The 22889-nt window shown below is 39.7% G+C and overlaps 1 protein-coding gene across 6 annotated transcripts in view; it reads right to left on the bottom strand.

Annotated features, from left to right (window-relative positions):
- LOC111602934 (RNA-binding protein Musashi homolog Rbp6) overlaps positions 1-22889 on the bottom strand; it is a 201522-nt gene that overhangs the window by 168163 nt on the left and 10470 nt on the right. For all 6 annotated transcript variants that reach the window (XM_023320284.2, XM_023320287.2, XM_023320286.2 and 3 more), the window contains exon 3: positions 10104-10144. In XM_023320284.2, coding sequence (XP_023176052.2) covers positions 10104-10144 — 41 coding nt within the window. The remainder of the gene's footprint in view (positions 1-10103; positions 10145-22889) is intronic.

Below are 22889 nucleotides of genomic sequence, written 5' to 3'. Positions count from 1 at the left end.
AATGCGACGTCTGACATTTTTAGTTGTACTATTAAATAAAAAGCGAGACACATCAAATGAAAAACGTGCAGCAAATGTGCCGGATATTATTTGATAATAGAGTGAAAATCGATAAATGTTATCGAAAAGAAACGCAAAGATCAGTAGGAAGGATCAACATGAGAAGTTAACATAACAATGTTAGCTTAAGCGTAAGGCTAAACCGAGCTTGGCTTCTGTTAACTCTACCTCTGTTCATGAGCTGGAGTTAGCAGAGAAGCTTAACAGTAACTGGGTAGGCTGAGCCTATAGAGCGATAATTAAAGTATTGCAATTCTGCTAATGTTTTAAGGCTGGTTTAACTGCACTACTTAACAGTGCCAGGCAAAGCTCACAGGCCTAAGCTTGAAGTATCTGCTATTTAGAAAAGCTTAACAGCCACCGTTAGGTGAAGACTTCGTAATATGAGCATATCAATACTCTATGTTATGATATCTAATTGAGTTTAACAGCGCCATTGAACAACACCAATGAAATTAAAGATCTAGAAGCTTTTACTTTTGCAGTCAAATATTAAGATTAACAGCAAGCCTTAGCAGAGTTGAGCAAATCATGCTTCAAAAATTATCATATGCAAAAATCTTCGGATAATCTAGTAAGAATCTTGCATAGTAACCGAGGTTGGCCTTACCTCTACGCACGCAACTTCAATTAAGTTAATGGCATTAAGAACTACTAATAGAACTTGAAGTTATCGCAAATTGTTAAGGCAGCTGTAATCAAGTTCCAAAACTAGACTTTCTTAATAGTTACTCCAAAATCTCAAACTAGCCAAAAAAATAAATAAAAAGAGAATAGCTTGTAGCAAATCAATGCACCTACAAATGGAGGCAACAGCCAACAGGCAGCAACCGCTGGCAATAACAGGCAGCAGCAGCAACGTCTGCAATTGAAAAGGGGCCCCAAAAGACAAGGAAACGGCGCCTGGGTACGAAAAAACAACAAACACATAAAGTCGATAACCCGGTTGGGTGCCACTGGCTACACCCGAAATCCCCAGCGCCAATGCCATGCATGTGTGTGTGTGGGTGGATGTGTGTGGCAGACAAGGCAGCTTTAGCTATACTGCCGCTGGCTTTTGTAACGGCGAGTGGCTCCTGTGACTGTGCCTGTGCCTGTGCCTGTGCCTCTGCCTCTTCCTGAGCCTTCATATTTGCTCTTCTGCTTTGCCTATTTTAGTTTTTAGTCTGCGCTTGCGACTTATGACTTTCCAACCACCCAACCAGCCACCCTCTCCGCAGACCGGCTTTTTGTTATATATTGAAGCCGCTGGGGTGTTGACATTCACAGCGCTCATTAAACCGCTTTTGTAGACTACCAAAAAACGTCCTTTCTCGTAGCTGCTTAAAGTTTAACTACAATTTGCTCAGCATGCAGCTACCCGCCACTCACCCCCTCCCTCCCTCTCTCGCTCTCTCTCTCTAACAACAATTTACTTGCTCTTCCTGGGCATCTCCCTCTCTCATAATAATGACTGTTGCTATTGCATAATTTTAATGTGTCGTCCTTAATTTAAATGCTTCCGCTGCACACGGCCGTATCCTTGGCAACATCACGAGAATCCAACCTACTGGCACGCCCACCGGCTCGCCCGCCCCTCGTTCCGCCACGACATAGTTTGTGCTGTCGTCCTGCGGCACGTTTATACCATTTTTCGGTTGCCAAAAAATTGTCTATTAGTTGGGCCCGACTAAACACTCCAGGATAATGGCATATGACAAGCGCCACATGCGGCTGCAATCGAGCTGCGCTCCGACTTGTGTCCTGCACCCGCGCCCAGCACCTCGGGCCGTATGCGCAATGCTTATTAATTTAAAATTTACGTTAGTTGCATTTGGGCTCCCGCACCACAGCTTTCAAATTGCTAAACGCCACCAAAGGCTATGACGACGACGACGTTTGATACTCGTACAAGTTAATTAATTGTTGCCCAGCACCAAAACCATTTAATGCAAGCGTGTGTGGGTGTGTGGGTGTGTGGGTGTGTGGGTGTGTGGGTGTGTGTGTGTCTCTGCTGTGTCCCTTATGTAAATATTCAAACACCGCACCGGAGACAAACGGCCCCTAAAGTTGAAAGCCAACACACCATCAAGAAGACTCTGCGAAACAACAAAATAACAGAAAAGTCAAGCAGGAAAGTCTAGTTGCAAGCTGAACGACTAGCAGACACCCTGTAGATAAATGAAAGTTATGAAGAAGCAAGTTGCAGCTCATCAGAAACATATGAATGTGACTAAGCTTATTGATGAAACAACAAGCTGCACGACCGTTAGATACCCAGTGAATAGTTTGTAGCTGTGGTGGCTTGATTCAATCAATCTGAATATAGTTTAGTTTAGCTAGAGACTGCACGACTTTGAGTTTCCCTTTGAAAAATTTAAAGTGAGGGGAAACAATCCTGAAACATGTACAATATATGGTTGTAATCTTGGTTAATATATGGCAAAGTAAATTAATGAACGATGATGAAAACTTGCAAGCTAGCTTTAAGGAATATAAAGACATATCCTTATGGCTGATTATAAACAGAACACAACACAACTTGCATATGGCAGCCTATATGCCCGCAACAAAGCCTTTCTTATACCCTCGCTGGCCTCTGTCTAAGCAAAGGTTATAAAAACAAGAAGGAGGCAAACGCCAAAGGCGCAACAACATGACCGGGACACGCACACACACACACATGGGAAAAACGATATATGCATATGTATGTGCGTCTGGAGGGGGCGGGCCCTTGCGGCATGTGTGAACTTTTTAACCAAACTCGTGCCAAAGTCAACAAAACAGCGAACAAGGAGCCAGCAGCAGCAGCTGCTGCTGCTGCTAGCCACTTGGACAAGTGCAGGACATTAAATGCAATGCAAAAGGCAGCAGAGCCAAAGGATAGACAGGCAGCGCCGACAGGCTGACAGACAAGTCAGGCAGCGAGTCAGCGAGGCGACCATCTATCAAAGCGAAGATGCGCTTGCCCACAGCCTTAGGATAATCACATTCAAAAGGAAAATGAAGCGAGCTGCAAAAACATGGCCAAAGATTGGCAGCTGCAGCAGACAGCAAAGTGGACGACTCCAGTCGAGGAGCAGGCTGAGTGCGGCAAACAGGAAACATTCCAAGGCAGCTGGAAAAGATAAAAGTGATGTGAAGGTTGGGCCAGCAGCAGCTAACTGAACTTTTGACTGATAGACGCAACGACTTCCTCACTGACTGACTGACTCACTGACGATTTGATTGACTGACTGACAGACAGAGTGACTGACTGACAGTCGCTCACTGATTTTATTGACAATTTTTTCAATTTTAACGAAGCTTGCGGCAAATTGTTGTTAACTGGCTGCCAGCATTGCCCTCGACTGCATAAATTAATCAGGAAATCGACTACGACAACCACCCAGCCAACCACCCAACCACTCTTGCCTTTCACTGTCTTTTCAGCTCGAGTCCGACTCTCCCTAATTTTTTTTGTCACCTGTCTGCTTCCTGAAGTGCTTAGTCGCATAACGACCAGGATATTTCAACAATTTTTAGACGCATAGATTTATCTTTCTGTCTCTCATATTTTTTGTTCAAAGTCACGCAAATATTTTCATCAACGTTTCGTTTCCTGATTGAATTCCGACTGCTCGATTGCCCGTTTCCGTTGCCCCCAATAGAAATGCTAGCAAAACGAAAAGTTAACTTGCCAAATATTTCTAATACAAATTCAAACTGTCTATGTGAGAGTCATATTTGCTACAACTTATAACCGATTCAAAACCGATTCAAATAAAAATTAAAATATCAATTTTAGATGTGAGCTAAGATTTATTTATTTAATATAAATACAATACAATATAATAATGTATACACATAACCGATTTTATACCATTTCAGCAAAATTCAGCGAATCGGTTATTTGAGTTTTTTAATAATATTAACTAAAATATTAAAAATATAGTACCTACTTATATGTCATGATATTCAAGATATAAACGTTTCACAACCTGTTCATATTTATATCGGTTCAATCGGTTCATAACCGTTTCAGTTAAACAACTAATTCTGAGTTTTCTATAAGTTTTCTTGCGTCTTAAATTAATCATAGAGCAATGAATTGCAAAAAATAACCGTTTCGGTTCAATCTGTTCATAACTATTTTAAATAGTCAAATTATTACGAGTTTTCTTTTAGCTGTCTTGAGTTTCAAATCAATCACTAAGCAATGAACTTCAAGATTTAACCGTTTCAAAACCTATTTATATTTATATAGGTTCAATCAGTGCATAACCGTTTAAAATAATAAGCTTATGAATTTTCTTTCAGCTTTCTTAAGTCTTAAATCAATTAAATATCAATGAATTTCTCAGAAATAGTCAGTTTGGCTGAATCGGTTTATACCCGTTTCAAATAGTAAACTTATTAAGAGTTCTCTCTTAAGTTTCTTAAGCCTTATCTTACAGTAAGCAACTATTTGAGATAGTTCCAAAATAATTAACGCTAACTATTCACTCCGCTTATAACCACTAATAGAAAAATATTTATAGATTTACCCTCTATGATTACATCTAAAAGATCGATACCAATCGCGAACTGTGTGAAGAATCACAAGGTCAATTCTCAATTACCTTTTCGAACTCTCGATCGTTTAGAAAACAAATGAAATCCAATCGGAAATACCTTGAGCAAACACGGCAGCTGCTTGACAAACTGTCTCCACTTTCATTTGCATGATAACAAAAAATAAAATACCCCAAAAGTAGGGCGGGGGGAAAAACAAAGAAAACAAACTGGCAACGCGATGCGGGTAAATCGAGAGAATGCATATTTATTTGCTCAATGTATCCGTAGCCGTGCAGCTGTAGCCGTGTATCTGTAACTGCAAATGTATCTGAGTCTAGTTGCGCGACTTTATCGCTAAGCGGCATCGAAATGTGAGCGATATGTGAATAGATTTTCCATTTGCTGTTGCTGCTGCTGCTTCTTCTATTCATTGTTGTTGTTGCTTGTTGCATGAGTAATGGGCGTCTGTTTGCTGCGCTGCAGATGCAAATGTATCTGAACGTATCTGAGCATCTGAACGCATATATAAATAGTATTTCAGTTGAACGCACAGCCAAAATAGCAAAAGGCGGGAAGCCTTTTGCCTTCTGGCTTCTGCCATTTGCCTTTTACGCCTTTTGCTTCAGCGTATTGTATTTCACAAATTTTCGTTTCAATTTGACACAAATCGGCGGCACAACAGCAAAATCCTCCTCCTCCCCCTCCTGCTGTTCCTGCTCCTCAAGAGGTGATCAGAGCACATACAACAATTATCTACAGTCGCGTGTGTTGCTCAGCTCATGAGACAAAAGTTTCTACTTAATTAAGTTTGTATTTAATGGACTTGGAAAGAGTTTCTGCAAAGCAGACCAATGTAGATGCTGAAACTTTATTTTTAATCTATGTTAAGGACTGGAGATAACAAATATTGGAGCATAATATAGTACATCAAAGACTCAATTATAGTATCCATAATATTTTCATATATCTTGATAGAAATTGTTCATCTTTAGCCACAGAAATGTTTGCATTTAATTAACCTTATAGATAGGGAAAGTATCTAAGCAGCTGCTGGACATAAAGTTAATTAATATAAGTCATATATCAGTAAGCTTTTGACAGCTATTATAAACTCTGATGGCAAATGCCAATGCAATTTTCTAAGAGAGAGAGAGAGATAGATAGTGAGAGAGATAGAGAGTGAAAGAGGTAGTAATGGTGAGAACTAAAGAGTAAGATAGATAGGGAATTTTATAGATAGCAAGTGAGACTAGGACTGTTAGAGAAATAAGATTATTCAACATGAATATATCTTTCATTAATTCTCTCAAATCCTAGCGGCTTTTTGCTGTATCTCTCACACTAGCTATCTATCTCTATCTTTCTCAATTCCAATCTCACCTAGAGTCTTTTTTTTACTTTACCTCTCTCACTCTCTATCCAACTCACTCTCCATCTCTCTCATTGTCTTTTTCTTTGATTCTATCGTGCTCACTTTCGGTATTTATCCCTCTCACTCTCTATGCCTTTCACTATTTATCTCTCTCAGTATTTACTTCTCTCACACTGTATCTCTTTCGTCATATAGTTGTTTACATATAGAAAACATGGTAAGCCCCATATAAACCATATTGAATTCAGATATTTACCAGCTTAATTTGTTAACAATGTTGTAATTCATCAACTGCAGCAACAAGAGTTACGCTTTAAGCAGGAGAAACCAGACTTCTAAATGCTAATCTCTTAAGGCTCTATATATATACCTTTTCTATGAAGTCAAAATGAATCAAAGTTGAAATATCCTTTATAAAGAGCATTAAGAGTCTCTCCTTGACGCTTTGACTTCGCGCGCATTATGCGTTTCAATTGACTGAGTAGGAGAGTCCCTTCGTCTTTGCGTCTCTCAGTCGCGCCGGCTGTCGAGTGTTTTCCATGCGATAGCAGCAAATACATTTTCAATGCATACAATTACTTCCAGTGAACTGCTTGCGAAATTAAAATTAAATTACGCTGCAGGGCGGCAAAAAATTGGAGGCGGGGCAGGTCGTAGAAGTTCATTAAGTTATGTATAAGTGTGTGTGCGAGTGTGTGCACTCAGCTAGTTGACACGAAAAATGACACAAAGCAAAGGCACCTACTGGCAGCTATCGTATATGCCACTGGGGAGTAGTAGTGGATGCTGTCCCACTTGTGCACATCATTAAGTAGCTAAGACAATCGTGCCAATCATTAAAAATCTGGGGGAGCATAACGCTTGGAGTGGCCAAACGTTGACTGCAATGCGGACATCATCGCTAGCTATCAACACGTTCGCCGACCTGTCTACCACTATTGCAGTTAGACTGGGCGCATGTTTATAGACGCCCTAGATTAGGTCTTTGTCAGCACATTTCTCGAGTGTCTACTGTGTGGGAGACATCTTTCTCTCCTTCTCTATCCTTGTCTATGTGTGTGTGTGGGTGTGTGCTTGAGTGGCAATAGCTGCTGAACAGAATCCAAAAGCATAAGCTGCAGCGCGAGTGGTTGCCCACTTGAGCTGCGTGCCTTCAGCTGCTTGTTCCGGCCGGCCCACAGAAGCAGCCCAGCTAAAAGAGGTTCTGGCTCAAGCCACCTAGTCGAAGGCTAAGATAGGCATAGCTAGAGTTGTGTATTGTGCGGCAAACGGCATATGATCGCAGTCAGTGACAGTTGCTGCTGCTGTAAAGTCTAAAGTGTAGAGCTTGAAGTGGTCAAAGGCATAATCGTCGCTTAACCGGTTCAGCTACTTGATTTTTAAGCTAAATTGTTTCTAACTGTTTTGTAAACAAGGCATAAAAGTTACTTAAGCATTTGAAAACCAAATTTAAATTACTCTGGCTACTCATTTGTCACTAAAATTAGATTTCTGTTTCATAACCGATTTATAACCGGTTCACAACCGGTTCATAACCGATTCATAACCGATTCATAACCGTTTCAAACCCGTTTCATACCCGTCTTATAAATGTTTTATATTCCATATCATACATTTCATAACCGTTTTATGCTCCTTACTTCACTTAAATATTAAAAAAAATATTTTCTCCATTTCATTTTGCTTGCATTCCAAATTTGTTTCTTTCTCTCAGTCTCTGTCTTTTCTTCTATCTGTGTCTTGCTATGGATGAGCCTGATTTTCAAAAGCTGACGTTACGAGCAGTATTATTGTAATGCGCAAGCATAACCGATTTATAACCGATTCGTACATATTATCACCGATTCACTTATGGACTCTACTACACAACTTACTTGCGTTTTCCGTTCGATCAAAGACTTAACTCAAATTTCGATAAGTTTTTCCTCAAAACCGTTTCGCATTAACCGTTTGCTCACTTTTGTTGACCGTTTCAAAACCAGCCGCAACTCGGCTGCCGTTTAACAACACTGCAACTGCAGACTTAAGATAAATGCAGCCCTTTTTTCATTCGCTGGGCAAGTCTTTAATTTAACACAAGATATTTCAGACTTTGGCTAATTTAACGAGCCAGCCAACCAGCGAATGCCAAAAGCAAAAACTACAACAACAACTAGAAATACAATAAAAATTAAAAGGAAAAAGATTGAAGAGATATATACACCAAATGGGCAAAGATAACAAAAGGCAGCAGAGGGAAAACACACACACACAGTCACACACATTCTCTCTCTAACACACACACACACATATGGCTGAAAAAAAATTTTCAAGTTGGGGCCACTATTGAAGAAGCCATTTGAAAATTTGAAAATTTTTTTGGCACAGGTACAAAAAACGTGAAAAATAAAAGCAAGAAAAATGAGAGCAACAAAAAAAAAGCTGCAAGCGGCCAAAATAAAGAGACAAACCAAAGACCGCATTGACTCTTCAACTATTGCGGCACATACATATGTGCATCTGTATGTGTGTGTGTGTGTGTGTGTAGATATGCGCTATAGGTTATAATATGTTAGCGTAATGCCGAGTGCCATTCTGATGATGGGCGGAGCCAACAATTTTGCTAAACAAAAACACAAACGGGGCGACAACAACACAAAAAAAGGCCAATGCAGCTACACTCGTGTGTAGCCACGTGTGTGTGTGTGTGTGTGTGTGTGCAATGCGGCGGCGGATGTGTTGGCGGCAGCACAGACTGCAACACTCCAAGTTGGCCATCAAAAGGCATCTTGCAGTTGTCTACTCCGCCTCCTGCTCCGCCCGCTGCGCTTCTCTTCTTCTTCTTGCCCTTTTTTTGGCCAACCTTTCGAGTGGGGCATCAAATTTGGTTAATATATGTGGCACAGAGTGAAGCCGCCTTTTGATTAGCCTAATGAAAACTATGCAGCACATAATGGGGGTCCGCCGCCTTCCCTGCCTCGCTGCCGCTTGCCCCGTGCAGCTGGGCACATTCTGTGTCTGCCGCCAATTGACGTCAAATTACGTCGCCGGCATGGCAAAATCTCAAGCATTTCATCAATTACAATTTCAATTTAAGCAAAAACCCGTTGTCGTTCATTGTATTCGATCGTCAAATAAACAACTCAACTGAATAATGAATCAATTCGTTGCCTCATTTAAATTGCTCTATGAATATCTATACATACATCTATATATATATATATATATATATATATACATATATCCATATATATATATAAATATATTTATGTAAATATATATCTGTCTATATTGACTAATTGAATTGAAAAAATTGTAGCTCAACAAATATATCTGACATATACTCTATAAATATAAAGTTCATTTTTAATTATTATTATTTTAAATTATTGAGCATTTAAATAGTTAAAAATATATAAACATAAATAAATAATTTTTAAAAGCTCAACAAAATTTAAACAAACAAACTTTACTAATTTATTAATAACAAATTACAAACAACTTTAATTTGATAAATTTGTTGTTAAAACTAAAACAAAAAAAAATAATTAAATAAGAATTATGTATTTTAAAACAACAAAAAATTTTGCATTTAAATTACAATTAGTAAAGTCAATTAACCAAATTTGTAGAACTTTCATTTATTTTAAATTTAAAAATATTTTTAAAGTATTTTTTATTTTATTTATTCCTTTTTCTTTTCATTATTTGGCTTGATCTCGAGTGTGCTCGACTTAGTGTTTTGAAAGATATTAATTAAGGGTAGTCCATACATTATTTCATATTATTTATTTTCCATATATTTTATGAATATGCTCCAAATAATAAGGATGTTCCCTTCGTACTCTGAACTAGCCTACTCCAAGCCGCCAAGACTTCTGCATAAACTGATAGCAAATACATTAGAGATATTCCCACTATGCAAATAGAGAGATAGATATAAATATAGATATAGCTACAGATACAGATATAGCTATAAATATATGTATATAGCTATAGATATTGATATAGATATGCCTATATACTAATAGGCTTTAGGCATCTGGTTAACATAGAACTGTAATATACCCATATATACACATATATAAGCAAAAGTAATGCTAATTGAGTGCTTGCAAGATTTTAGCAACTTTTGACTAATTTCTAATATTCGTTTGAGATGTGGGGCAAGACTTACCTGGGCTGGTCTGCCAGCTGAGGCCGCCAATGAACATTTTGCTATAAAGAGACAAAAAAGAAGAAGGAATTTAGCAGACATTAGCAGAATAGATATATATATATATATATATATATATATATATATATATACATATACATATACATATATATACATATATATATATACAAATAGAGCGTATACACTAAGTGACGTAGTACAAAAGATAAATGTTTATATTATGAACAAGAGCAACAACAACTAGTCCGACTTATATCTTATATCAATGATGTCTCGCTGCCATTGTATCAGGGATCATAATGATGCTGCTGCTGATGATGATGGTGGCTGCTGACTGTTGTCTTCGTCATTATTTAAATCATAGAAAATAAGCCGCTTTCCCGCCATTGTTTTCAAGCTGCAAAATCTCACAGAGCCAGCCGAAAGCTTAAAAAAAACAGCAACAACAACAACAAATGCAGATAGAAACAGTAACAAAAACTAAAGCAAAGGCTGCGACTGCGACGACGACGACAATGATTATGAAAACTTCAACAAACTGCAAAAGAGCGCAACAGTGGCAACAATGTTGCAACATGAGCGCAGGTGGAGGGGGGCCACCCCTGCCGGTATGTTGCTGCTGCAGCTGGGCAGTGGGTGGCTTTGGCGGTGCGACACGAAAAACGAATGTAAAACACACACAAAAATGCATAGAAACACAAATTGCAATGAAAAGCAAAATAAAGCAGAAGAGAGCGAGCGAGCGAGCGACAGAGAGAGAGAGAGAGAGCACATGCAACTAAATGAAAATGTTAATAAAATGTGCAACAACAACAACAACAGCAGCAGCAGCAGCGGAACGCAAAGTAAGCTAAAAGAAAAACTAAACCAGCGAACGGTAGAAGCGTCAACAACAGACAAGGAGAAAGGGCAAAAAGACGTGGCAGAGAGTCGAGGGGGCAGACAGGGTGTAAAGGGGGATAAGATGTGGAGGCGCTATTCAAGGGGGTCACACAGCGGCAGCAGACAGAGTGAGAGCGCGGGAGACAGCGGGTAGCCACACAGAAGGTGGTTGAGCTGAGTTACTAACAACCTTTTCTTTCTTTTTTTTGTGGGCTCTGCAAGCACTTTAAATGACTTGGATGATGGCCAGTGGAATTGGGTCTAAAAGAACAAAAAATAACAACAAAAAAATAGAAAACATTTTTGCAGTTTGCATGCCGCACAATTTGTCATTAATCAGTGCTTCGCAATAGTTTTGCTTGCATATTTGGCTATGCTTTGTTTTTGCGCCTAAAAGGAACAACTTTTAATAGACAATACTCAAGCGAGAAACTAAAAACTTTAGATTGATAAAGTATTTAGAACAGGCCGTAACTGATAGAAGTTAAAAAGTAAAGCTTTTGGCTGAAGAGGCTGAGGAAAGGTGGAATATTGTAATAAGTTTGTTGTTATTTATTGATATTTGCAATGAAACTTTTGCAAAATTAATATGAAATATAAAATAAAATAGTTTAAGAAAAAATTTCATATAATAAAAAGTTATAATCTTAAAGGATACTAAAAATAAAATAAATAAAAATTTAAATAAATTTAAGTAAATATAAATTTAAATAAATATAAAAGTTTAATAAATATTATTTATTAATAAATATTATTATTAAGTACATAGAAATTTAAATAAAAATAAAAGTTTAATAAATATTATTTATTAATAAATATTATTATTAAGTAAATAGAAATTTAAATAAAAAAAAAAAGTTTAATAAATATTATTGAAAATTAAAAAATTAAGCAATATAAAAAATAATAAGTAAAAATTGATTTATAGTAAAAAAGTAAATAGAAAATATAAAATATAATAAAAAGTAATAATAAAACAGTAAATAAGAAATTATTAATAAATAAAAATTTATAAAAATAATAATAAATTGCATAAAATTAATAAAAAAAATAATATTAATAAATATTTGAGAGCAAAATATTAGTTTAATATAATTTATATAAATATTACACTCAGATAATGCAGCTATTAAAGCCAATTAGAAATCGTCACGTGGAGATTACAAAAAGTCTAGCTCGGCTAAAGCTGACGTGGTTGTAAAACGTTTAAGCTTTTTAGTTGATTCACAATAAATTGAAATAGCATAAATCTGGAACTTCCACTGAAATCAAACAGTTGCTAGTTATTAACTAGAAGTTAAACCGATTCTAATGCTAATTAAATCGCTGTCACTTTTCATGGAAATATGCTTAAGCATTTAAGCCAGCGCAAATGCCCAACATGAATCATGCTGTAAATATTTAATACTTCTCTTTGGTGACATTTGGATATGTGAATTTATACACTTGACTTGTGTTTGTCTTGCCTGCATAGGTGAAACGTAATAGCCTCTGATAGAAAAAGCTTTGCTACCTGCAGATGCTTCAGCTTCAAGCTGTCTCTCATTCGGCTGGCTTTTCCAATTTTATTTGCGTTTTATTTTCATTTTTCTTTTCTGCATTGAGATCATCTATCACATTTGATTTGCACTTTGTCGTCGCATCGAAGGCGACATTCAATGGCGATGACTCTTTTTTGCTCTGATCCGCAAATATTTGTATTCATTTCATAATTTTTCAACATTTCTGTCAACGCGTCTCCCTCCCTCTCGCCCCCTCTTTCTCACTGTGTCTCTCTCTTTTTATGAAGCTGAGGCTGTGCGTGTGTGCCAGGTAACCTTCGTACGCAGCATGCACCAGCCCAACCCTCGCAACTTATCCATACAAATCGCAAACTCTTAGCCATTGCCTCCCCCATCAACTGCCCGGCGTCGCCTCCGCCTCCACCTCCTCCTCCTCCCTCGCTTGCGCTGCCCAATTGCGGCTGCACCAAATAAATGCGACCTTGTCCTACACTGGCAATTTGTGTGTGTTCTGCAGCTCGAACCGAACGAAACGAGCTGCGAGCTGCGAGCTGCGAGCTGCGAGCCGCGAGCTGCGTGCTCGGTACACTCACAGCTCGCCATTCGGAAATCGCGTTGCTTGCCGCGACGTCCAGCTGCGTGACGCGTAATTGCCGCCTGCCATTGCAAACAGCAGCAGCAACTACAACAACAAAGAGAAACCGAAAGCCAATACAAAATAAGTGCCACAGCTGCTCAAGTTGTAGACTAGCAGATACTCTACTTTTTTATTTTCACTCATAAAACTATCAAGCGGTTCCACATATAATTTAAAAAATAATAATATATAAAATATTCTAAATTTTTAAAAATTAAAATGCTAATTTCGAATTCGAGCTGGGATATTTTAAATATAAATAAATAATAAATATTAAAATCGAAAATTTGAAATAAATGTCAACATTGAAACATTGAAAAATTAAACCTGAAGCGAATTTCGAACTCTTAATTAATCCAAAGTTAGAAAGTTATGAAAGAACTTTGGATAGATATAGTTATAGAATTACTTATAGAGTATGAATTACTTTTATTTTTAACAGCAAAAAAATTTTTAAAATGAACTAAATTTACTGATTATTCAAATGAATTTTGGCTTAAGCTTGCAGCAAATCAGTTTTTACTAAATTAAGAGAGCATAGCGAAGACACAATTATTAATACTAAATGATTAAAGATTCGACATTTTGAACAAAAAATGCGTACTTAATATATTTTTAAATGTAATATACTTTTATGACAGTATATAATATATAGTATGTAATATAAAACTCCATGTCTCAGTAGAATTTCAAAATTAATTTTGAAACAGTAAATCTATTAGAAACATAAATTCAATTTTAAAGCATTTTTATAAAAAAAAAAAAAACAAAAGTTCTGAAGTTGGCTCACTTCAGAATGTTTTAGATAATTTACCTAAAAGCTTAAGTCTCTTAAATATGTTTTGTCTTTCTTCAAAAAACTTACTAATGAATGTAGAAAAAAGCATCCAAGTTGTCCTAACAAGCTAGCAGTTAATTCATTATAGAAATTATATTTATATATTTATAATTATATTATATATAATTATAGAAAATTAAATATAATTAATATTTATTTATATAATTTAAACACTAGATAAATATTTCTAAAAAAATGAATAACATTTCAATACAGCAGCTAAATTAGTTAATATAAAAAAAAACATCAGAAAATCTTTTGGCTTAAAGCTTGCACAGTTTAACAAGCAAAATTATTTTTATAATATCTGATAATAAATTTCAAAAAAAAAAAAAACTCAGCCTCTATTTTATTTACACTTACAATATATTTTAATATAAGCAATTGTTAAAAAATAAAATTTACACATACCAAATTTTGTCAAAAGGAAATCAAGTCAAGTCAAATATTTTACTTATCAAAAATAAATTGAGAAAAAAAAATAAAAAATCTTAAATGCAGCATAAAAGCAAAAGTTCAAGCCACATAGAAAATGTTGGCATTGACCAAAATTGTTTTAGTTTTAAACAAAAACGCCAGCAAGTTTGAGATGAAGGACTTTTGCTATTCAAAGATTACGCATACGCCGCGTGCAGCGCTACGAAAATGGCAGTCAATGTGTTGATTGTTGTTGCCTATCTGGCTGACTGTCTGGTTTTATTCCCGCGGGTGCTGCCGGGCAGCAGTAACAACAACAACAAGAACCAGCGCAAGAGCAGCAACAGCGACAGCATCAGCCTCAGCATCAAGCACGACAACAGCTTTGATGACGAGTGCTTTGTCTCTTGGGCGACGTCGATGGCTTTTGCAGCTATTTACAGATTTCCCACAAGTCCGCAAACATTACAAAAAACACGTCTCGAGTGTGTGTGTGCGAGTGTGCGAGAGTGTGTGTGAATGTGTTTATGTGCGTGCTAAGCTGCAAGTCATAAACAAGTCAACGCAACATGTCCGATTAGTAGTGCAACCACCGACTGACATTTGTCACCGCTGACGTCGCAGCGTCAGATACTCAGCGGGACAGGGTATAGTGGGCGGCCTGGGCGCCAGCTGGAGATGGTGGGGTAGCTTGGCTGCGGCGCCTCGCCCTCTCCCTCTCCCTGCCTCTCCCTCTCCCTGCCTCTCCCTCTCCCTTAGCCTCTGCTGGCTGGCTTTGGCTCGGTCACATTTGCTTGCATTACGAAATAATTGTAAAGCGCACGTCACTTTTCTATAGGCCTGCAAACGAAGCCGGATCCCCAAACCCAGCAGCCAGACAAATACAGGCGCACACACACACTGCCCCCCGACACACACACGCACACAGACACACTTGTGCCATTCATGCGCAAGTCGTCACCCATTCACTGGCTCTCTGGGCTCTAGCTTTGGCTCTGGCTTGGGCTCTGGCCGGGCTTTGGCGTTGAGCTCTAGGTTTGAGTTCTGCGCTTTGCTCTTTATAAAGCAGACCCCCATCCCTATCCATACCCTTGGCATGCCCTCGCCTCGTTCAACCTCGACCGCCGTTTGCCGCTTGTTTGCCATTCAAAATCCGTTCAGACTTTCTATGCGCATAGAAAATTGTTGCCCTCTCGCTTCCACACACACACACACATACCTCTCCCATGCCACGCCCCACTCAAGCTGCGTTTCCCTGCACTAGTTGACGTTTTTCTATTGTGGCTTCATTGTTGAATAGAAAAATGTGCAAAATAGTAACGAAAAAAAAAGTAGAGAAAAAAATATATATAAATAATACACATAAGCGAGAGGCAAGAAAATAGCAAAACAGCCCAACTCCCCACCACGCCCCCTCCCGTTGGGGACACACGCATGCGGAGCGTAGCAGACATCGTCGTTGCAGTTGGACTTAACGCTGCCTCACATGGAAATAAAAGTGCAGATCTTGTAACTTTAGTAATTTTTCACATGACAAATTATGTGAGCGGTGCCACCAACAAAGGGCCACGGCTGAAGTGGCGGGGCCCGCTCGCGGAGAGGTGCTGCAAGTGGTCTGCGAAGTGGTGCACACAGCGCACGCTGACAAAGCCCAAAGCGGCTAAATGGGCCAACGTTATGCAAGTGCCGGAGCATGCGAGCGTGCGACAGACTTGCGGCTGGTCATTCGGCAGTCGGACAAGAGATGAACCAAACTCTGTCTCTGTGTGTGTGTGTGACACGGGTTGCAAGTGCAATTGAGCGTGGCAAGTGGGAAGAGAGAAGATTGCAGAATGGTTTATATAACGATCATCATTGTAGAGTTTAAGTTGGTGTTGGGGACTCTTGCACTGAAGTATCCAACTCAAGCTAAATTTAAATCTCCAACTAAAACTGGGAGGGTCTTACAATCGAGTCTCCAAATCAAACTAGGCTTGAGCCTCCAACTCCAACTAGACTTGAGTCTCAACTCGAACTAGACTCCAACTCTAATTTGGAGAGTCTTACACAGGAGTTCCAGTTCCAACTACACTCCAACTCTAACATGCAGAGTCCTACACTGAAGTTTCCAACTCCAGCTAAATTTGATTCTCCAACTGTAATTGGGAGAGTCTTACAATCGAGTCTCCAAATCATACTAGGCTTGAGCTTCCAACTCCAACTAGACTTGAGTCTCCAAGTCCAAATGGCTTGAGTCTCCAACTCTAACTTGCAGAGTCTTATACTGGAGACTCCAACTCCAACTAGATTAAACTCTCAAAATCTAATTTTGAGAGTCTTACACTAGAGTCTCTAATTCCAACTAGACTTGAGTCGCCAACTCTAACTTGCAGAGTCTTATACAGGAGTATGCAGCTAGACTTAAGTGTCCAATTTGGAGAGTCCTACACTGGAGTTTCCAACTATAACTAGACTTAACTCTTGAACACTAATTTGGAGAGACTTACACTGGGGTCTCCAATTCCAACTAGACTTGAGTCTCAACCCTTACTCTCTTACATCATATATTCATAACTATCATTAATTTTTTTATTTTGTCTACTATTTATTTCTATGCACACAAGTCTCCCATTATACGCAATAACAAAAACGTTGCTAAACGTTCAAAAATGTTCCATTTAATATAATTAAAATCAAAGAAAATCCATTTACTTCCGACACTTAGTAACAAAGGCACACACAATGTGCCAATGTCTATTAACACATATCGATTCACTTTACGTATGCGTTTTCAACACTACACAAATCTATTTTGTTCACACTCTTTCACCTGCTCTCTCTCTCTCTCTCCTTCGTATTCTCCCTATATTTCTGTCTAATGGTTGGTCTTTAAACAAATTATGAAAGGATTTTTCATGCACATAAACGCCAGACCACAAAACCAATGCACAATCTCTAGCTAACCATTTGAAATACACTGCAAAGAGGTAGCTGAAGCTTGCCAGGCAGTTTGACATGCATGTTAAATGTGAATGCAACGAAGCTTTGATAGAAAAGCTATGTCTATGTTATCAAAAATTAATTAAACAACGCAAAATATACAAATGAGTGTTGAGTAGACACAAAAGTTGAAAGTCAGTGCTGTTAAATCATTTAAAATGTTAATAAAATATTGAAATAGCAGAAACTACTTAAAGCCTAAGCTTTTAAAAAGTAAATAATTATTTGAGTAATTTTTAAAATTTTTGAAATATTTTTAAAATATTTTTAAATATTTTAAAAATGTTTTTAAATATTTTAAAAATGTTTTTAAATATTTTTCAGATATTTTTTACTTTCCACTCAGTTTATAGTTTCAAAAGAGTATTCAAATTTGTATGCTATGACATATTTAGAGTTTGTTTTCTTTCTATTCTTTCGTATGTTCAAAACACACACAGAGAAAACCTGTGGACAATTTGACTCCCAGTTAAGTCAAAACGTCCGATGACTATCAACAACATCATCAAAATGCACAACAACCACAGGAATGAGAATAGAAATGGATATGAGATTGGAGAGCTGTAGAGCTGCAGAGAGACGATGATGATGATGATGAAGAGTTGCTGCAATTGCAGCGTGGTTACCATCCTTTACTCTCCTCGTGTGTGTGTTGCATGGAGAGAACTAAAACTAAACCAAGAGCCGGTCGTAGCTATGCTAAAGCATAAATATGCTTGCCACACTACAATTCATTATCGCGATCAGTCGTTCGACCTGTAAAGACGTGAATTCGAACAGCCTTCGCTTAAGCTCTACTGCTGCAGAGTTCTAAAAATAGAACTTTGCGGTGCATTCTTCAACGCAACAGCAACAAAAACCGCACACGCAGCGTTTTCTTATCGCTTGCTTCCGCGTAACTCAATTGCTTTAATTGCAATTTACGAAATTTCGTCGCTTGGCGCGAGTGCGCCTGCACTCAAAAGCACAATCCGCGATGACATCTAATGTCAATAACCTCGCTACAGCTGTAAAGGTAAATGCAGAAATGCAAGCCCAGCTTAACGTTGTGATGGCAAATAGGCAAGCCTCCATCATGCCAATAAACTCAAAAATAGATATCGCCTCCGTGCAAGGCATCACTAACAACAAAAACACGAAACGTAAACAGCCAAATTCACCAAAAACCATCAAGAAAAGGCTCATCTTCGACGAACCAAGCACCAGCAATGCAGCATTAATATCAGAAAATCGATTTTCACTGCTCGTAGAAGAAGATGAAGACTACAGCGAATCACCTGTAGCTCCAGAAGCCCCAGTATTGACCGACCAGCAAACTACACCGAAACCTCGTCCGCCCCCCATATGGTGTCCAAACATCAAGTCTGTGGCCCTACTTCAACAGATAATAGATAAAGTAATTGATGCTAAATCATACGTAATTAAGCCAAAGAAGAATAACATAGGTGTATTAACCCAATGCAGTGAGGACTATCGCAGAGTTATAGACCACTTTACTAAGCTGGAATTGGAGTTCCACTGCTACCAGCTTAAGGAGGACAAACCATATAGAGTCGTGTTCAAAGGGCTTCACTCCAGCACTGATACAACACTAATTAAAAAGGAATTGGAAACCAAAGGCCACACAATTACAAATGTGCACAACCCACTGAGCCGTATGGACAAAACACCGCTAAATATATTTTTTGTTGACGTGGCTCAGGCCCCCAACAACAAAGAAATTTTGGACATTCGAGTTGTCTGCAGGCAACGCTGCACAGTGGAACTGCCAAGAAGATACAACGACCTGACACAATGCCATCGCTGTCAAGAATTTGGACACACACAACGCTACTGCCACAAAGCTCCCAGATGTGTGCGTTGCGCCGGGAAACACGCATCCAAAGACTGCACCCGCGAAAAGGACCAGGCACCAACTTGTGTGCACTGTGAGTTACAGCACCCAGCCAACTATAAGGGCTGCCAAGTATACAAGCGGTTGCGCAAATTGCAATCCCCAGCACAAAAAAGGAGTCCCACACAAACACCGTCTACGGGTCCGAGTACTGCTTCCGAAATTACAAGGCCCCGGAGCATTACCCAAGCCACGAGCTTTGCAACGCCTATTAGTGGTGTTTCTTACGCACAGGCCGCTAGAGGTGGACCGTCAAATAAGAATACCACAAGTGACACTTTGTTCACTGAAATGCTTCAGCAACAACAACGTCAGTTTGACGCAATTAATGCCGAGCTCAAAGCGATGCGAGAAGTACAATCCCAACAAGCAACCATGCTAAACAGTTTAATGGCCATCATAACCAAGCTTGCCTACAAATAATGGCTTTACGTGTGGGTATCTGGAACGCCAATGGCCTGAGAAACAAGACTCAGGAACTGGCTGCGTTTCTCTCACAAGAAAACATAGATATAATGTTAATAACAGAAACTCATGAGTGCCCCACTACACAAATTTTCGGATACGAACACTATCAGGCTCATGGTGAAGGAGCAAACTGCTTTGGTGGATCCTCAATCCTCATACGAGCAACAATACCGCATACACCTTTACTGCCAATTTGCAACGCAACAATGCAGGTCTCAGCCATCACCCTGCCTACGTCTATTGGAGCGATCGAAGTTGCGTCAATTTATCTTCCGCCAAACACTGGTCTGTGTGATCATCACATGGAACAGGTTCTAGGCCAAAGGTTGAATAAGACCCTCATCGGCGGCGACTGGAATGGATGGCACCCATTTTGGGGAAGCAATAGTGCGAATCGTCGCGGAGAAGTCATATTTGAGGCGATTCAAAACTTACAATTCAGCATATTGGCGACTGGAGCCCCCACCCGTTACCCAATTAATGGACACAGGCCCTCGGCAATCGACTTCGCTGTCTACAAAGGCATCTGTGACCGGCAATTGACCATTGAAGAATCCTTGGACCTATCCTCTGACCACCTGCCACTAATAGTCACAATCCACGCGCAGCCACAGCCCTTGCCCATTAGGAAACAACTACTGCCAGCAGGATCAGATTTAGGAGTCTTTAGGCGCGAGCTCCATTACTCTTTGCACATAGAAATGGAACTTAACACTCCTGAAGACGTGGACTACGCAGCAAACAAACTGCAGGAAGAAATAGTCAAAGCTGCGCACCAAGCCGCCCCACCATCTTGCCAAACAAGACAACAGTCTCCGTACAACATCCCCCTCACCTTGGAGGCCCAACACCTACTAATACACAAAAGATGGGCCAGGAGACGCTGGTTAAGATTACGCACGCCTGATGCCAAATCCATGTACAACGAAGCCACGAGGCATCTTAAAGCTGCTCTCGCCCTGCTTCAAAAGAGGTGTATCAGCGATGCGCTGGTACGAGCTGAATCGCCCACTGACGCAGAGTTTCAATTATGGAAATTTACAAGAAAGCTCAAACGGCAGCCAATACGACGTCATCCCATTCGGAGCATTTCTGGTTCCTGGCACATTGGAGACGAAGCTCAAGCTGAGGCTTTTGCAAACCACCTTCAAGACCAATTCACGCCGGTGATTACCGCAGAGGCCTCAGAAATCGAAGCAACAGAAGACATCGTTCTCTCGCCCCTCCCAGCTGAAGACCAGATAACTGGATGTACAAAAGAAGAGGTTCTTGAACACATCAGAAGAGTGAAGGCAAAAAAATCCCCTGGATATGATCTAATAAACGGCAGAGTCCTTAGAGCACTGCCTGACTCCACCATAGACTACATAACTATGGTGTACAACGCCATGCTCCGCATCCGGCACTTTCCAGCCTGCTGGAAGCGCGCCGTGATTGTGATGATTCCTAAGCCTGGCAAACCCGTGGGAGAAATTGAGTCGTACAGACCAATTAGCCTGTTGCCAGTACTCTCCAAAATATTCGAAAGAATATTTCTGGAACGAGTACTGACACATCTGGGACGCCAGGAGGCCATTCCAAACCATCAGTTTGGCTTCAGGAGACAGCATGGAACACCGGAACAGGTTCACAGAGTTGTGCACCATATCCTTGGAGCCTTTGAAGAAAAGATGTACTGCTCTGCCGTCTTTTTAGACATCAAACAGGCGTTTGATCGAGTTTGGCACCTGGGACTGCTGCAGAAAGTGAGGACCACCCTTCCAGCCCCATTTTTCGCGTTGCTATCCTCATACCTTATTGGAAGAACCTTCCAAGTGTCAAGGGGGCAAACAGTATCCTTGACTAGACCAATTATGGCTGGAGTACCACAGGGTAGTGTTCTAGGCCCAACACTTTATACTTTATTCACAGGAGATATGCCAACTCCCGAGCCAAATATAGGAAGTACAGATGCAGTACTCATAGCGACCTATGCAGATGACACCGCCATCTTATCACGTCACGTATCTGCGCAAGAAGCTTCAGACTCACTACAAAAATATCTGGACTCTTTCGGACGCTGGGCAAAACGGTGGTGTATCACCATTAATGCACAAAAGTCTGTACATACTACCTTCGCCACTAGAAGAGGAGATTGCCCAAGCGTTGCATTGGGGCCCACTATTCCCAAAGCCTCAAAAGTAAAGTACCTTGGTATCACTCTTGACAGAAGGCTGACTTTTAAAGCGCACATAAGTCAAGTAACCTCAAAATGCAAAAGCAAGCTAAAAACCCTCGACTGGATGCTGAGAGCTTCAAGCAAGTTGTCTTACAGCAGCAAGGCCGCCATCTACAAGGCAATAGTTGTCCCAACCTTCGTATATGGTATCTCTCTATGGGGCTCCTCGGCGAAGACTACAAGGAACAAAATTCAGACCCTGCAGAATAAAGCACTACGCAGATGGACTGGAGCCAGCTGGTTTGTAAGAAACTCAGTCTTACATAGGGATTTAGCAATTCCCACAGTTGCTGAACTCATTGGGCGACACAGTTCAAGATACGCGGACAGACTTGCAGCGCATCCTAACCATCTCGCAAGCAACCTGGCTATAAACAACAATAGGCGAAGACTGAAGAGATTGCATCCTCTAGACAATATTAGAACTAATTAAGATAGTAGCTACAAGTGCAGAATAATTGGCATATCTGCCCTCCCATTAGTTAAGGTTTAGAGCTAAATGCGCTATAGAGTCTAAGACAATAAGCTGCAACAAAATAAAGAAATAAAAACGAAAAAAAAAAAAAAAAAAAAAAAAAAAAAAAAAAAAACACTACAATTGTCTGGGCAGAGCGACACATTCAATGCGTATGCAATGGGTATGGCTGTGGGTGGGAAAGGTTGCTTGGTGGGCGTGGCAGACACGCAACTATTTGTGTGTGTGGTGCGCTGAAAAGGTGCCAGACAAAGCTCGAGCAGCGTCTAAATGTTGAGACCAGGCAATGTTTCATATGCAGCGCCCACATGCGCCTCTCCCTCTCTCCCTCTCCCTCTCCATGTGTGTGTGCGTAATAGAAAAAGAACTTTTTACAGTTGCATCGATTTAATCGTGCGGAAAGCTAAATACACGGACTACCGGCGACGGCGTCTGGAAGCGGCCTAAAAATTGGGATACGCTTGGCTTCAATGCAA

The sequence above is a fragment of the Drosophila hydei genome, unplaced genomic scaffold, assembly GCF_003285905.1.
Source record: "Drosophila hydei strain 15085-1641.00,03,60 unplaced genomic scaffold, DhydRS2 tig00008128-arrow-arrow-pilon, whole genome shotgun sequence".
In the NCBI taxonomy this organism is placed as follows: Eukaryota; Metazoa; Arthropoda; class Insecta; order Diptera; family Drosophilidae; genus Drosophila; species Drosophila hydei.
This window is presented reverse-complemented; position numbering and strand designations above follow the sequence as displayed.